General features: G+C 38.8%; 1 protein-coding gene across 1 annotated transcript; it reads left to right on the top strand.

The window, feature by feature from the left end:
* Positions 1-4,368: 4,368 nt before the first annotated feature.
* tnfsf11 (TNF superfamily member 11) lies at positions 4,369-12,718 on the top strand. The gene is made up of 4 exons (XM_023269803.3): positions 4,369-4,739; positions 6,038-6,073; positions 8,547-8,673; positions 10,948-12,718. Exons 1-4 carry the CDS (start codon positions 4,539-4,541, stop codon positions 11,394-11,396), a joined length of 813 nt encoding a protein of 270 aa, XP_023125571.1. The 5' UTR covers positions 4,369-4,538; the 3' UTR covers positions 11,397-12,718.
* The last annotated feature ends 6,065 nt before the right edge of the window (positions 12,719-18,783 follow it).

The following is an 18,783-nucleotide window of genomic DNA, read 5'->3' as shown; positions in this document are numbered from 1 at the left end:
AAAGCTGTAAAATAAATGGCAAAGTTGACTAGAAATGTAGTTGTGATGCAGATAATAAGCTACCTTAAAAAGCCTAATAAAAATTAGTTTAGTAGTACAGGAGCGTAATGTTGTGAATACTGCGTTGTGAAATAACAACAACTAGGTCTAGTCCATACATACACAGGGATGTTTAAAATGGGGTTTTTCCTCAAATAGAAATATCTGTTCACATGAAAACACAAAAACACAACAGTAGCGCTGTCTAGAACCTGCCAAACCAACAGGCAGATAATGACATATAAACCACGGTGGCCAATCAGATCAGAAGCCGGAAATAAAGTAGGCTACTGACAATGGCACAGTATAGAGGAAGGAAATCATAAATGTGGACTGATTATGATGTTTCTGTTCCTCTATTTAGGAATGTGTACATGTGTAAATCTTAAGCTGAAACTAAAAGATGAATATAGTGACTGTTTTGAAGCCTGGAGTTTGGATTTTCTAACACTTCTCCCACATTATCATCTATTTTCTCCTAAGTAGAACCATAATTTACTAAATAAACACAATACTGTACTAAAAGAGACTTTATACTACACATTGAAACCATGAATTCATGAGAAAAATGATTAGCGAAGTTGCACATTGAATGAAAAGTGAAACATTTTCTCATAGACTTCTGTACAATCAGACCAGAGGAGTCGCCCCCTGCTGGTGGTTAGACAGAACGCAGGTTTAAGGTTTTATTTTTCACACGTGGAGGCGACATTTATCTTTTATAAGCAGCCTGTGGTATAAAGATGTAAAAAGTCTTCTTAGGAAGGTCAGCACCGGCAGTGTTTTAGCTGCCATTGTACAAAATAAAGTAAAGAAATTAGATAATTCTGTCCACAAATCAATGGATCAAACTGAGTTTCCAAATATTTTCCAAAAATTTCATGTTCATTGACCTAAAACTGTGTTTGCATGTGGATGAAAATCCAACGCACATAAAAAGAAACTATGCATAAATAACACTCATGAGTACAGGGCCTGTAATGGAGGACACACGACTGCTGGTTTCCAGGATGCAGGTGTACTGATCATCATTCAGGTGACTCAGGTGAGTTCATTCACCTTTTGTCTTTCAGCTTCAGATTGTATCACTTTATTTTACAGCTCAAATCGTGTTTACTTTGTTCTCTCTTGAGTTTATTCTGGCATGATTATTATCTTTTCAAGGTGAGGATGTTTCGATACCGATCGGTTTAACAGCGTTGTGCAACGAATTCTGCGGAACACCAAGATCTTCACCTCTCACCATGGTGAAAACAAACCACACCAGGGGCTGTAAAACGCAGGAAATGTCAGTTTTTCTACTCTTAAACTTGTCATCATCACGCCTAAAAGTTGTACAGCAGGAAACTACACGTCTCTTAGCATGCAGCGGGGAATTTCACAAGTTGCCATCATGCAGAACTACAGCATCAGCTGTGGTGCCACCTTAAATAAAGCTCCACAGTTAGTCCTTAAACCTAACTTGACTTTACCTTCCTATATATTAACATATGATTTAATATGACCAGTTATGTACCACATTCAGTCATGATCTATGGAAGTATTCTGAGTCATGTTTGTCAGTTATCTGAAACATTTTACCAACTATGTTGACTTGCCAAATGCCAATTTTGGTCTAATATTTAATTTTATTTCAAGATATTGTGAGAAAAAAATGGTTGTTTGTTTTAGTTGTATAAAATGTAGAAAATGCTGTCAAACCTGCATTCCTGTGCAAATAAAAAGACCCACTGAGATTTTGTGAGGAAAGCTGGACACAAAAATTGATCATTTTCCATCATTGTTGTGCGTCATGCGGCGACTGTGGCACACTGAGTGGTCCATTTATTGTCCTTTAAGCAGCAAATATGTCAAAGCTCAATTTGAAAATTCATTGCAAGTGAAGGATGCCATGAGGGGGCTGGTTTCTCATCAGAACTTATCACCAATTACTGTCATTGTGCTGCGTTCCACAGAGCTGGAAGCCTGCCAGGGACTTTTTTATTTCCATTTCCTGAGTAGAAGACTTTGTCAGTGATTCATGCATGAATAACAATTTTGAGATATTTAGCAAACAGGACTGGTTTGATCTTCAATGGTCTTCCTGTTTTCGCAGAAAACCCGCATAAGTTACGACAAAACAGCATCAATGTTCCTGAAGAGAACTTAACTGTACTTTTAATTCTATTATCATATTTTTTAAAAGTATTTAAAATTACAACAATTTTACAGTGAACTGTGATTTTCTTTAAAAATATCATTAAAAAAATATAAAAAATAATAAAAAAAAAAGAATGTGAGTATTGTCCTGAGTCTGACCACTTCTCTAAAAAAAATCACTGCTACTAAAAACAGCATTCATACAGAATGTTTATAAATTATGTAAACAAAATAAAAAAATAATACCAATAAATTCCCATTTAAATTGCAATATCCATTAAATATTTCAAAGACAATTTATTTATTCATTTACACTTTAAGAAATTAAATCTATATATTCTATTTTTTTTGCATGTGTTCATACACTATGTAAAAAGTAAAAAATATTATTCTGTCAGCTATGGTGTCAAAACAACAACAATAAAAGGGTCTTTTTCTAAAATGAAAATTCCTTTTTACATGCACTAATTTTTATTTATTGGACTTTTTAATGCTCATTATGGATATTTACATGTATTAAAATAATTAAATAAATATTATTGAAATTATGGTACATGTCCAAATGTATTTTAAGAGTCTTTTGAGGCTTAAAAAAATACATGTAAAAAATATAAATAGTCATTTTTCATTCAAAAATGTGGACATTTTCTTCTCATTCACAGTTGTGGGCTTTTAATTTTATTTTGCATTAAGTTTGTGAGCTAAGTCTGCTTCGTAATTTTATTGATATTTTTGTATATTTCTGAAATCTGTGAAAATCTAAATTATAACATGTAAAACACTGTTAAACTTTAAATTTGAGTGGTTTAATTAATAGATTAAAAGGAAATATATGTGAATTTGAAACTGTCTTTTTAGGTTAAAAATATATTTTTAAAAAAGGCAATTTCCATTTCAAAAATTGTGGAAATTCTGCTCATTCACAGTTCCCGGTTTTTAATTTTATTTTGCTTTAGGTTTGTGAACTAAATTTTTGTAATTTTGCTGATATTTTTATGTAAAATCTGTAAAAATAAAATTATGTAAAAGGAAATATTTCAAATATTCTTTTTAGGTTAAAAATAATAGTTTTTGCTTATTTACAGTTGCAGGTTTTTAAGATTTTTTGGATTAAGTTTTTGTAATTTTATTGATATTTTTGTATATTTGTAAAATCTGCAAAAATAAAAGTTTAAATATGTAAAACAGTATTAAACTTTAAATTTGGCTGTGTTCCAACTATACATTAAATTGAAATATGGTTCACAATTAATTTTGTTCATTCACAGCTGCAGGCTTTTAATGTTATTTTGCTTTAGGTTTGTGAACTCGTTGGTTTTTGTCATTTTATTGATATTTTTGAGTATTTTTTTTAAATCTGTGAAAATAAAAATGTAAATATATGAAACAATATTCAGCTATATACTTTACTGGTTCCGCTAATAAATTAAAAGGAAATATTTGTGTGTTTTGTCTTTTTAGGTTAAAGATTATTTTTCTGCTCATTCACAGCTGCAGGTTTTTATTCTTATTTTGCATTAAGTTTGTGAACTCACTCTGCTTTTGTAATTCTATTGATATTTTTGTGTATTTCTAAAATATGTGAAAATAAAAATATGTAAAACAGGATTAAATTTTAAAATTGACTGGTTTGCCTAATACATTAAAAGGCAATATTTGTGAATTTGAAACTGTCTTTTTGAATTAAAAATACTTTTATATATATATATATATTTTTTAAAAATGTCAATTTCTATTTTTTTTTTAAATGTGGAAATTTTCTGCTCATTCACAGCTGCATGTTTTTAAATTTTGTGAAGTCAGTCTGAGCAATTTTAACAAGGTTAGAGTATTTCCAAAATGTGTGAAAAATAAAAATGTATATATAAAACAGTATTAAACTTTGAATTTGACTGGTTCGACCTATAAATTAAAATGAAATATACAAAATAGTCTTCATATGGCAAAACTTAATTTTCTGCTGCTTCACAGCTGTAAGTTTTTATTGTTATTTTGCATTAAGTTTGTGAACTCAGTCCAATAAAACTTTTATTTATTTATTTTTTACAGTGCACTCTGCTGCTGCTGCTGCTGCTTTGATTCGTGCTCCTCCGTGTCCCGCCGGCTTGTGTGTCACGGGTGGGTGTGGACGCTCGGAGGGGCGGATCTCATTGTTAACGTGGCTGAAGCCATAAAACGCGCGCTTTACCTGTCGTACGCTCAGGTCGATCCGGTTCACGATCCCGCTCCGGTCCGCTCTCTGCTCCTCCTGTGATTGGCTGCTCGCCTCCTTCAGCCCTCCCACCGCAGACTATAGCCGCCGTGCGCACTTAGGTCCGTTGAGTCTGGCCCGGAGCGGAACGGCACACAAACTGCGCACCATGGCAGCTACGCACAGCGAGTACCGAGGCTACCTGCGGAACACCGTGGACATCGAGGCGGCGCAGCACCGCTTCCACCCGGTGCAGAACTCGGAGCCCACGTACCGGCCGCTGCTATTCGGGACCCTCGCAGTTATGGGATTGCTTCAGGTGGCTTCCAGCGTGGCGATCTTATTACACCTCACAGGCTATTTGCAAGAGGTATGTCGGCTGCTGTCACTCTGTGTGGTCCGGGTTTGGTGCTTTGGTCTCTGGCGCGCCGTGCGTCATTCGGCGAACTTTGGCTGCGCGTAAATATTTACTTTCAAACTACTGTCAACAGCTCCAGGCTTCGGGCGAGTTAAGAGAGATTTGCGCAATTTTATAACACCATAAAATGTCACAAGCCGGCGGCGCTTAGAAGTGAAGCAATCACACGAGTCAGGGTGGAAGGGGGAAAAAGGAGAAAAAAGCGCAAAGTTGTGCCGTTCTTGTGCGCCACGCTTTGTCTCTTTGAAGGCGCAGATATCATCTCATGGAGCTCTGGTGAAACTTTACATGTTTCAGAGAGATTTTCCAGCTAATGTGCAGCGATAACATCTCCTCCGCTGCAAGAGACAAATGTCAGACTTTGCAGTAAAGTGATGTTTTGCTTTGAGACTCGGATTCTGCAGCTGCTTTTTCGTGTTTACATGCCATCCGGGGCGCGCATTTGTGATTCATGCGAGCAGAAGCGGAGCTGGATGGATGTTGTGCTCAGATTGTTATCGGACTGCTTCTGCCTCTCGTCATGTTTGCAGAGCTGCCATCGTGTAAAAATAACATTTACATTGTGCCAAGATTTGTTTTGTGGAAGTTGAATAATTGTCGTGTTGGAACAAGCCAAGTGCGCAGACCGCATGTCCTCCCCGTCCGGGTTCACCTGGGGAGCATCTCTGCCTCCGTTCCAGCCTCTCCGGCTCTTATTCTGTTTGTGTGTTTGAATTTCTTTGGCTTGTCTTTGGCATAAACACGCTGCAGTGTGGTAGTAGCTATAGTTATGTACGTGGAGGTGGGCCAGAGTGGGAATAAAAACCAAAGGAGGGAGGGAAAGAAAGGAGCAGAAAGAGGCAGAGATTTAATACTTTGATCATGTTGGGGTGATAATAGCAAGAAGAAATGGTTCCTCGAGTGCTCAGCAGCTGCTCGGAGTCCTTCTTGGATCCTGAATTCCATGACATCTGGTTGCACTCTCAGCATGAGTCAGTACAGTTTGAGTTTTTAGTTGGCGGTGGGCCACCGTCTGCCCTCCAACACCTGTAGGGCTTCCTGGAGATGCAGATTGAGGAGCTGGAATCTGCTCAGCAGGATGCAGGAATGTGCAGGGAAAAAAGCTGCTGATGTGCAAAAAAAAAAAAGTTGAGATTCACAGATTACAAGAGGAAAAACTGAGCTTCCAGATAACTTTAGGTTTTGATTTGCTTACACTGGAATGAGGAACCTTCTGGTGTTTATTAACCTCCTTCTGTTTCTGTCTGCAGGTAGATTTGTCCACGGCTCCACACCGGCCCATAGAGGTGAGTCCAACCCTCAGATAAACTGCCTTCCAAACACCTCCTGCTGCAACCCCTCACACATGCACGACTGCTGCTTTTGACTGATTTCACCCTAATTGGTGCTAAAAAGGGAAAAAAAAATAAAGCCTCTAGCTGTAATCCTCTTTAACAAGATTTCGAAGCAAACCAGGTATTTCCTCCTGGGGAAGTCCAGCTCCTCTGCTAGCTTCATGTTCTGAATTAAAAAGGAAAAAAAAATAAACAACTAAATAAGATAATCATCTGCAGTTTTGCACTGACAGGAGTTGAGATTTTCCCACGGGTGTGTTTTCAGCTTCTGTACAGCAAGCACAAAAAGCCAGGGTGGTCAGAGAGGCTGCAGAGAGGTCAGACCGCTGCAGGGAAAACACCTCTCCGCCTTTTGATATCAGTCAAACAGCCTTTTTCCGCAAGTTTGATTAATCTCACGAAGCAGGAGGAGTTTACAGCGTGGAGCTCCTGGTGAGTCACTCGCTGGCGTCAGTGGTCTCTACGCTGATCAGTAGCAGCATGAGGGAGTTATAAAGTAGGGATTCCTAATTGTTGAAGTCATATTTTTTGTCTAATTCCCCTGTTGGAAGTCGCCGCCCGTCTTTTGGCTCGGGCTCTGCTGAGCAAAAGCAACAACAAAAAAATAAAAACCCATCCATGAAGTAAAACGAGACCAAATAAAAGCACTGCTCCGCTTCGCCAGTGTTTGGTTTCCCATAATGCTCTCTGAAATGATGTATTTGTGTTTGCCGCGGGTCTCCCTGGTGGAGCGCTAACGCAAACCACCCAGCCAGACCGAGGAGCTCATTGTGTCGGCCGGTTCCCACAGCGAGGCATGCTGGGAGCCTTACGAGGTGTCCACTTAGCCACTTAGCCGCGTCTGCTGGGGTTGGGCCTCCGTTGACAGCTGTCAGGTCAGGCATTTCTGCTGCTTTGATGCGACAGGGACGGGCAGGTCCGGGTTCGGCCTGCGGTTGGTCTGAACTTTGTGGATGTGAATGTTTAGAATCTAAGGACGAAACAGAGAGGCGCTCTGCTGCTGCTGCTTTGGTGGCCGGTTTCTCTGTTCCTCTGAGTGGAGCACTTTTGTTCCAAGTGCAGCATCTCAGAAACCACCCATCAACATAATAGACATGTTGACTGATGTATGTGGTGTGTAGTTAAAGGGCTGAGCTGCAGCCTGCATGCACTGCGGCGTCGCATGAACCCAGTCTTGCACATTTCAAGGCTCCATATCGCGCTGCAGATTAGGAAGCTGCTGCTACTTTGTCTAAATGATCTCGTCTGTCTGGTTGCCGAGGTATGACGTGGTCTCGCCACAAATCAAGATAGATCCCACAATGCATTGCCAACCGGGAGCTCGCAATTACTTTGCAGCCTTGGCAAGACATCGTTTACCCCTGTCTCCCTTCAAGACGCTGCCTTATAAACATGTTTGTGCAGCAAATTGTTTTCGGTGCTTGCTAATCTTAGATTGACATCAAATTAGTCCTGACTGGGGTTGTGTGGATAGAGGAGTAATATTAGCACAGTACAGGTGCAGTGTGTTGCAACACCACGCTAACGGCGTTGGCGGGCCTGGTGCTGGAGATGAGTTTATTTGGAATGCACTTTGTTTGTGTATGGGTTTGAACTTTCGAGCCATTTCAACACTTTCCCTTTTGTTTTTTGTTGTGTTTTTTTTTTTTTTTGAGGGGGGGGGTTTGGCTCAGGCGTTGGGGCGAGATGGTATCGCCAACAGATTATTGGATCATAGAACACTACTCTAAAAACCATAAAAACAAGTTCAAACGCCTTCGGGATACAATGAGCCTTCAGTCTAAACAAACTAACTGAATCAATGCGCACTTTAAAGACGATTCAGTGGGTAAAAAGTGCAACGTGGCTTCGCCCTTTCGTCAGTGCAACCATGTAGGTCGAAAACAACACACCTGATATTTGAACCTCCTGCCAGATGTGTAGGAGAGTTGGCAGCTGCCGTGCACCGACTGTTTACTTGCTTGGAAACCATGTTTTCCTTGAGTGTATATGCTGGGTCTTGCCTGAGGACAGCCGGGCTCAGACTGACTGCACGGCGGCGTCACTGGCCTTGAATAGAATCAGCACTCGGGTTCTGAACGCAGTCCAGACACGATTTGTGCCAAATCCGCGAGAAGCACAATCTTTCTGAAAGGTTACACTCATCAGGAGGGGAGAAGAAGTTAGCCGGCTCACCAAAGGGGATGCAGAATACAATACATGCACTCAAATCTGCAGATAAACAGACGCTTATTCAAAAAGACAGCAGGACAAATCTGCTGAAATGTGTCCAAGTCATGTAGTCGTGGGTGCAGGTTAGTTCTCGAGTCTTTTACGGTGAAGTTTAGCAGCTTCTTGCATTGAAACAAGAGACGCGAGTGTTTTTTCAAGCCTTTCGTCTGTCAGTCGAGTGTTTTGTTAAATGAGCTTTTCCTTTTTCCTGCAGGAGGTGCAGACGGAGCCGGTGCTCAACGCCCTGAGAGACACCAGGAAAAACAGACGGTGCAAAGCTCAGAGAGAAAACCTGCCGGCAGCCCATCTACTGATCAGCCGGCAAAACGAGGAGCACAAGAGTGAGTCCACTTGATTTATCGTCCTATTGTTATTGCACTGGGGCTGAACGGTATGCACAAAATAAAATAATAGTCACATTGACAGATATTGCAATATGAGTCCTGATTTCAGTGGGAATGGTGTTGAAATGTAATGTTCCCATATGTCTTGAGAATCTGTTGCACCACAAAACTTCATTTAAAATGGTATTTTGTGACATATTTATCCAAAAGTTGCAGCTTTTCCATATTTAAGTCATGTTTTGGTTACTTTTTGAGCTCTATGTTGTACCACAAATGCATCTCATTCTGGCTTTGTTGCAGACTTTGTGCTAAAGAAGTTGGTCGCACCACATTTGCCTTGCAGTTTAACATTAGCTTGTTCATCATGCAAATGTTTGCTAAGTGGATATTTACTTCTCCTTAAATAATGTCAAAGGAAAATGTATTTTTTAAACTCCCATGAGACACGTCAACAGCTAAGCCTAATACATCAGTTGACCCCTTAAAGAGTTATTTTGGACAATATCTTCACAGCAACTTTGCATTCTCACTGTTGGCATGTTTTTAATGTAAATGTTTGCCAAGTGCATATTGACTTATCATTAAATCATTAAATGAAGTCAGGTAAGTTAGCATAATCAGGAGTTTTCCTCATTTCCCTTTGCATAAATGTCATTAAATGGGTTTTTTAAACTGAAGTGAGATGTAGTAGTAGTTAAGTTTGTTAAAGTGTGACTTAAAGAAGCTTGTTGCATCTGCATGTTTTTTGTGTAAATGTTGCTAAGTAGAGATTTACATAACAATTAAAACAAAAACTAGTTTTCACAGAGATTTAGTTAATTATATATAGTAACTGCAAGGTATATAGCTAACAGCACCAACTGATAAAGCTAATGTTTGCTTGCTAATATATTGACAAACTTATCAATTAGCTAGTTACTATATCAGCTAGCTAACTGATAAATAGAAATAGAATATAGTCATATTTGGTCCAAGTGGTGTTTAATATGGGAAGTGGGATGATTTAAAACTATATTTCAAAAAAATATTGCAAAGTACCTAAAATTACACAGTAATGGGACAAAAATGCTAATACCAAAGCATGCCAGCAATTAGCATTACCCGTTAGCTCCCACTGTTTTCTAAATTGTGAGTCTAAGTAAATGAACATTAGCTTGCTATCGGATATTTTCCCACTTGTGCTAAACACATTAGGAAAGGGAAAATATAGATTTTTACCCGTTTGCCCCCTAAAAGTTTTTTTTTTTTTTTTTTTAATATATATTTAAAAAAACGATATCAGTACATCGTAAGATGGTAAACATCACACTTATGGATCTATAACTGCACAAGCCATGAAACCAGAAAAAAAGTTAGCCCATAATAAATCAGCTCCATTAAAAATAATGTTAAAATCATATATTGCGAAAGGTAAAATATATATTTGAACTGAACTGTGCAGATACACATTTTTAATTTTCAAATCGGATAAAATGGCTTTAACTGATCAACAATATTACAAAACAAATGCACACGAAAACTATCACACTGGACTGAGTTGGATAATAATAAACTCAAAAATGTCAACTTATAGCAACATAATTGGCAATTAATGCGCTAAAGCAGGGCTAATTTAAAGAATGTACTTCAGAAAAGAAGATGTAATAAAACCTTCAATGAGCCTTCCATAGGTTTTCATTTGAGTTTTGATATATATACACTACAGTTCAAAAGTTTGGGGTCACCCAGACAATTTCATGTTTTCCCTGAAATCTCATACTTTTATTCATGTGCTAACAAAACTGCACAAGGATTTTCTAATCATCAATGAGCCTTTCAACACCATTAGCTAACACAGTGTAGCATTAGAACACAAGAGTGATGGTTGCTGGAAATGTTCCTCTGTACCTCTATGGAGATATTCCATTAAAAATCAGCTGTTTCCAGCTAGAATAGTCATTTACTAGGATGTATTTCTGATTCATTTAATGTTATCTTCATTGAAAAAACTGCTTTTCTTTCAAAAATAAGGACATTTCTAAGTGACCACAAACTTTTGAATGGTAGTGTAATCAACTTTTAAAATGAGCCTTTTGGGGGGACAAATAAGTCCAAAAACCTACATGTCCTAGTGTGTTTAGGAAATACATATTTTGATTGAACAGTGCAAGTTCCTCCTAACAAAGACATTTCTTAAGTTTTATCGCTGCAACCTCATTCAGTGAATGAAGATATTGACCAGGTGAATGAACCAACCCTAACTTGTTTTTTTTTTTTTTCTCTTCTCTCCAGGAGTCGACCCATACCCGAAGGCCGTCACCATCGACTGGGACGAGGAGCAGTCATACCGCAACAGGATGGATTACCAGAAGGGCAAATTGCTGGTGATGGAGGCCGGTTTCTACTACGTTTACACAAACATCTGCTTCCGTTTCTACAACCTTTCGCAGTCGGAGGACAGCGGTCAGGTCCGGCTCATCGCGGAGCTCGTTCGCAACGCTCAGCTCATCCAGTACGTCTACCGCGACAGCATCAAACAGACCAGCAAGGCCCAGATGCTGATGAAGACGGGCAGCACCATGCGCTGGCACAACACAACCTACAGCATGTACTGCTCCCAGCAGGGCCGAGGGGTCCGGCTGGACAAGGGGGACGCCTTGTTCGTCAACGTGTCCAACTCCTGGATGCTGGACCGGGAGGGCGAAGGGACGTATTTTGGCGCCATAAAGTTGGGCAACTGAACCCCAAACACGTGTGGAGCGGACATGCTACTGAACATTTGATATGCCACAGAACCACTGTTAGTGATTTATAATATTGTTTTTGTTTTAAAAAAAATGTTTTTTTTTTAAATATATATAATTGTACATTTGTGTTTAGATTCATTTTGTTGCTCTTCATTCAGCGTTTCATGAGAATGGAAAAAAAGGTTTTCAGAAACTTGTCTTTCCACTTTCTCCCTTTCTCCCTGCAAATAGACACATCCAAAATAGCACTGGAGTTTTATTGGACTTTTTAGTTTTTTTGTAAGTATTGTGGTTTCTGTTGGGAAATTTCAATACATTTCATTTCAGATTACAACATTTAGACTTAAGAATTGACATGTGTTTATGCACTAATTAAACAAGCCGCGAGGGAGCGACTAAGGAAGTTAGTTTGTTGGCAGGAAGTGCAGTGAGAAAGGATTTATCAGTGCAGATTGTTGGGAAGAATGTCCAAAAAGAGTGTTGTAGAGCGATGGAGCATCTGCTTGTACTTAGCAGATTATCACAGGATAAAAATAACAAGCCTCCCAGGCATGCGTCTGACCCGCAGCAGCGAACGCATAAATGTTTTCCTGAAAGTTTCTGGAAGTGTGAACACGGCAGGCAACGAGGCGTCTTCACGGCTTCGGCAGCACCGTTCGATTTCTTTCAAGACCTCTGAAACTTAAAGATTCCCTTTGGCTCTGACGTTGTTGCGTGTTTGCTCCAAAAATTCATTTGTTACCCAGTTTTCTGTCTTAAGCTGCCTGCTTCACTGAAGGCATTTACACGACAACGTCATTTAAACTAAGGACAAAATGACATCAGTTAGTTTTTGTTTATGACGATCAACTAGCGATGCAGATAGCTGGACTGTCTGAACGACATGACTTGTCTTTTTTTTTTTAACTAGAGGAGCCAAGTTGAGTTTGGTTCATCTTTTAACTTAATTTTTTTGTTTTTTCATTTGGCTCTTCAGTGAGGTAAATGGGAATATGCAATAAATATTTATTTATTAGCTCTAGAAGTACAGAGGCGGGTCATTGTTACAGTGACCTTTCGGCTGTAAAAAAAAATCATTTATATTTTATGTCTGTACGACATTCATTATGCAGCAATTAGAGGAAATAGTAGACACGCTTTTTTGTTATTAAAACACAAGGGCTTCATTTCAAATTATATATTTATGTTTGTTGATTCTCCTACAAGATTGTAGCATACCAAGATCTTCATCTGATTTAGATTTTTCCATTCAGTGTTTTTTTTTTTTTTTAATTTATGTTTGTGTATGTTTTAATAAAAAAAAACTACTTTTGTAACAGTGTTTCTTGTGTACACTGTAAAACAACAAATCGTAATATTTCAGTAGTTGGGGCACCAAACATACTGTAAAATAACTATTGCATAATAAAACTGTAAATTTCCCTACTTAAAATAGGTTTTTAGCCTTAATTCTGTATGAGAATCTATTTTATGATGTTATGTATATATGTAAAAACAATGAAATTGCCAAAAATATAAATATGTGATAAAAAAATAGATATTATACTGAAGACAACATATTTATTCCACATTTTTATGATGAAAACATCAAATAACCGAACAAAAAGTTAATTGCCACTAATTCTGTCTAATTTTACAAATATTTTTTGCAGTTTTAAACTTCAGCTTAACACTTCATTCTACTAAGAAAAAAGGAAATATCTTCAATAGATTTTTGAATTTCTTTTTTACAGTTTGAGGTTTTAATGTTATTTTCTTAGACATGCAAATTCATTTGTTGCTATTTTTTATAAATATTTTCATGCATTTTAATATTGTGTAGAGAAAAATTACAGATATTTTTACAGTGTAGGGGTGTGCGCTGATGACGGATCTATTTTTGTAGTTTTAGTGATATTTTCGTGTAATTAAAAAAAACATGAAGTGAAAAGAACCTTTTTTCTTTAAAAATAGAAATTTGATGAGATTTTTTTTTCCAGTTTCAGGTTTTTAATGTTGTTTTGTTAGACCTATAATTTTTGTTTTTAAATTGTGTCAATATTTTCTTGTATTTCTTTTTTTAACAAGAAAATTAGGTAACTTACAGATGTTTTTTTACAGTTTAGGTGTGCACATTGTTGACCGATCTATTTTTGTAGTTCTGTTGATTTTTTTAATCATATTTTAATAATACCAAAACATCTTTGAATCAAAAAGCAAATATTTAAAAAAAAATAGAAATCTGATACAATATTTTTTTTAGAAGTTTTACAAATTTTGTGTTATTTTATCAGACAGAAATTTTGTCATTTTTTTGATGAATGACTGATGATTTGATCTATTTTTGTAATTTTGACACTTTTGTGTATTTCAAAAATGAAAAAAAAACATCTAGAAATTTTTTAAAAACATTTTTTTTTTACAGTTAGTTACATTTTAAGTTCAGTTTTTATTGTTACTTCATCAGATACATAAATTTTCTAATTTAAAATTGTATCGATTTTATCTCGTGTTTCAATAGTCTGTACAGTTTAAAGTAAAAATTTGGCAAAATTACAGATGTATTTTTACAGTTTAGGTGTGAACAATGATGAGTGATCTATTGTTGTAAAAAGAAAAATTCTCATATTTCAAAATTACAAAAGCATCTATGAATCCAAAAGCAAATTTTCTCTTTAGAAATAGAAATTTTATGGGATTTTCTTTTCCAGTTCAGGTTTAGATTAGTTTATTAGGTTTTTCACAACATCTTTTCTTACTCTCCTCGTCCCCTACTTCACAGGGACATAACGCATGGAAATTCTAATTCAAAATTTGATCAATATGATCTTATATTTCAATAGACTGTACAGTAAAAGAGTTATACAGTGTAGATGTACACAATTATGATATATTTTTTAACCTATGATATTTTATTTCAAAAACACAGAAAACATCTGTGAAATGAAGAGCAAAACTTCCATAAAATTAGAGAGTTTAGATTGTGTTTTTCCAGTGTATTTAGATAACCTGACTGTGCTGCTGTTGTTTGCAGTGACTCAGCTTCAGCAGGATTATGTCGCGTCGCTCTGTAACCCGATGAACGGGCCACCCTGACTGTGATATTATTGTGACGTGCAACTCGATCATCTCCACCATCTTCGCCGTCGTGGCCAAAGAGTGAAGTCACGCTGTTCCTTTACCCCACTGCAACCCCGGTCGGAGCGGCCCACCAGCTCATTACAGACATAGGTTGTATAGAGAAGCCGCCCACTGCTGCTGCAGCCCTGTTAACTCACAGCAGACGTTTGGACCAGCGACCTGCAGAATAAACAAGAAACAGACTGCATGGGACGACGTGGAGTAACGATGAGAATTTCATTACTTCACTGTAATGTGTGTGAGGCGTTTTGATCATTGCGGTGATGGGTCTCCCATGAAGCCCGACGGCGTGTGCTAGAGAAAAAGAGAGGCTTTTTTAATGTCGGACCCGAAGCCAAACAATTCCTCTATTGTCTGTTCTTGGGCGTTCACCAGCATATGGCCAGAGAATGGCTGGGGTTCACACGTTTGTGCCGTGCGCTGGGACCTCACACGACTTTCAGCTCATTGTTCAAACATTACAGAGAGTTTGAAATAAAATCTGGGGGTTGAGGAGAAATACTTGGCAGAGCTGCACGAGGAGCTGATTGGTGATTTTCTGAGGTGTACAGCACTGACTGATCTGACGGCGGGAGTGTAATTTCAACTTGGCCTTAACTAAAAAGAACATTACGGTATATAACACTTGAATGTCAAATCACGCTGAATTGTACCACCTGACAGTAATTATATTCCAGCATTAAATATCTGCTCTTGTGTAAAATTAAAAACTAAACGTTTAGATTTACTATATTAAACATAGAGGCCCCATAGGAGGAACTCAACACAACAACAGTCAGTACGCTTCATTACTGAGTCTCTACTTGTTGATGTTTTCAATACTTTGTATGGCAACCTTTATTTTTTTGCCTAAATCGTCCTCAGTGTGAAGGATACTGCATAAGTTCTGCTATTCTTCAGAGATCTTTTTCCAGCTGCTCTTTGCTGGAGGCTTTGTGTTGCTCTTCCTTTCTTTTTAAAATACCCCGAAAAGCGCTCTTTTGGATTCAAGTCAGGCCACATACTTGTCCTAGTCTTAGTTTTTACCCGCGTGATTTTGGCATTTTGCTTTGGATGGTTGTCATGCAGAAACATTCCTCTTCTGTCAAGCTTCTGCAGACTGGAAGTCATCTTGTCAGTCAGTATTTCGATGTATCCAAACCTTTTGCACTAATTCAGCCCCATATCATCACACTCCCACCTTTGTGCTTCACTGTCAGGACTATGCATTCACTGTGACAGTCCTGGTCAGGTGACTCCAGTGGACTCCATCTGAGCCCAACAAATTTGATCTCATCTGTCAAAAGAATCTGTTTCAACATTCACCAGGCTTCCTTTTCATGATCTGTGGCAAAGATAAATCTTGGAGTTACGTGCGGAAAAGGATTTATTTATTTATTTATTTTTTGGTATATCCATCCATCCATCCATCCATCCATCCATCCATCCATCCATCCATCCATCCATCCATTTTCTTCCACTTCTCAGACATCCCTCCCCCCGGCAAGGCTTTCCAGGTCTTCCTGGGGGGTCCTGAGGTGTTTCCATGCTAGATGAGATGCATAATCCTGCAGGTTCTGGGTCTGCCCATGATCTCCTCCCACGTGGATGCGCTCAGAAAACCTCCAAAGGAAGTCTACCAGGAAGCATCTGAATCAGATGTCCAAACCACCTCAACTGGCTCCTTTCAACATGAAGGAGCAGTGACTCTATTCCAAGCTCCCTCTGGATGTCCAAGCTTCTCAGCCTATCTCTGAGGCTGAGCCCAGCCACCCTCCGGAGGAAGCTCATTTCGGCCGCTTGCACTCGTGATCTTGTTCTTTTGGTCACTACCCCAGAGCTTATGACCATAGGTGACGGTTGGAACGTAGATGGATGGTAAATCAAGAGCTTTGCATTGCAGCTCAGCTCCCTCTTCACCACAACGGTTCGGTACAATATTTGCATTATGCCGCCGCATTAATCCACCTCTGCAGACATTCTAGATGCCATCTACAAACGTCATCTCCTCAACACTTTCTTGTACTCATGTAGCCCCACATTGTAACGCTTCCACCTCTGTGCTTCACTGTCAGGGCTATGCATCCACTGTGGTAGCCCTGGTCAGGTTCACATTAACCCTTTGATGCAGAACATGGATCAAAAATGACCCACATCCAATGGAAAATGGGTCTGACCCACCTGACCCACGCTGCGCATCAAACGGTTAAACATGCTGAGTCCAACGCATTTATCTTGATCTGTGGCCAGTGTTCATGAGGCTTCTTTTTAGAGCAAAGTTCCACCTTGCAGTTTTGTGCCAAAGAGGAAGCTAGGGTGTTTTTCTTGGATGCCGTCCGTAGAGGTGGATGTTATGAAATGCCATTCACACAGTCTGAGCTGTCACAGAAAGTCTGATTTCCACTGATAACCCCTGTGCCAAGTTTTTCACCTGTCTACTTTAGATCAGTAGATTGTGAAAGTAGTGCACTTTCTGTGTTGTCATTGTAGGAGGGCGACCAATGAAGCCCTGATTAGTTGTACTATGGCTCCTTTTACACCTCTTGATTACAACTGTATTTCCACAGATTTTTTAGTTGATCTTCCTGTGTCCTTTTCTATCTTTGTAAAGTGTCACATTCAGTTTTTTCAGTTCCTCTGGCGATTCTTTTCCGTTTGGAGCCATGATGAAAACATGCAGATGAACACAGCTCATAGGTCCAAAACTGAGAAAGTTCTGCTGTTCACAGCTCATTATAGTACCATGTTCATGCAGTTAGGCTGATTGGAAATCACAGGTGGACTCAGTTCAGTTTCAATAATTACAGATGTTTTCATTTTTGCTGCCCTAAGGTTTCTAATTTGGGGCCTGAATCGTTTATATAGTCTCTCTAAAATGTTTGCTTTTGATTGGTCATAGACAGAAACACTCTACCGTTCAGCTTAAAAGTGATGCAGTTGATGAGATGTGATTTAATTTTGAATCATTTGGCATTTAAAAGATATTGGGTTTTACACACGTGTGTCCTCTACTGTACATGTTAAGGGCTTGAGAGAATGTTTTGTTGAGAAGAATTTTATGCAAATAAATGCAGAGTTTTGCAGCATCCAAACAATGGAGCTGTGGCGTCCATAGGGCCACTCTGCTGCAGATTTAAATAGCTGCAGCCATGAGTGTAAACAATGGACTTCCTTTAGCGTGCCACACTTTTGAAGTGACTCGATTTCTCAATTCCTGGCGCTCAACTGAAACCATTAAAATGTGTTGTGTCAGTAAACATTATGGAAAGCTTGGCGTCCACTGGACCCCCACCCTCAACACACACACACACACACATATATGTATATATATATATATATATATATATATATATATATATATATATATATATATATGTATATATATATGTGTGTGTGTGTGTGTGTGCGTGTGTGTGTGTGTGTATATATATATATATATATATATAAGAAAGAAAAGAAATCTCGCTCCCAATGGTTCATAAAATAGGTCCATTTGGCACATGTAGAGAACTTACCGGCTTATTTTATTACCCACATATGTAAAAACACACGGGGCCACGGCAATGAAAAGCAATGACCCAATCCATGTCAAGGCTGCTATGGAATTTAACTCACACTACGCGGCTTAAACCGGACTGCTGAGTTGTGTTTTCGCTGCTGCTGCCTACAGATATTCCATGACTCCAGTGGAACATGCAGCGTGCAGGACTTTATTCATGTCTTCTCTGGTATTATGATGCTGCATCCCCATCAGACGTTATTTCACACTCCTCTCCCCACGGCGGCTCGGTGCAGAGGTGGAGCTGTTGATTCAGAAAAACAAAGTCATGTGCTGGAAAATATATCAGGGTGTTTTCCCCCAATAAGCAGCACCAGAGGCATCGATGTAGAAGTTAATGCCATTAGCTAACTATGGGTGCTTAGCTTTATGAGACTTTGTGGTTTGGAGGAAATGGAGCTCTGAGGAGAAGTCAGTTTTACCGAGCAGCTGGAGGGCTTTGTTCTGTGCAGGTTGCTCGACGATTCGCACGCTTACACACATTTAAATATCCACACAATTGCGCTATCAGTGTATAAATTTGTGCAATCACACACACAGTCGTGCACACACTCCTCTGCTGAGTCAGCATGGCCAGCTATTTTCACAAGCTGCGCCCTCGCCCTTTGTCTTCACCCCAATATAGCTCAGATGATTCTGGCTTTTGATGTCTGACGCTTTTACCACTTGGCTAATGCTAACATTAGTGTTATTAAAACAATAACAGAGTGAGATTTACAGGCT

This window comes from Amphiprion ocellaris, chromosome 11, assembly GCF_022539595.1.
Source record: "Amphiprion ocellaris isolate individual 3 ecotype Okinawa chromosome 11, ASM2253959v1, whole genome shotgun sequence".
NCBI lineage: Eukaryota > Metazoa > Chordata > Actinopteri > Pomacentridae > Amphiprion > Amphiprion ocellaris.
Note: the sequence above shows the minus strand (reverse complement) of the source record. Positions and strands in the feature narration are given on the sequence as shown.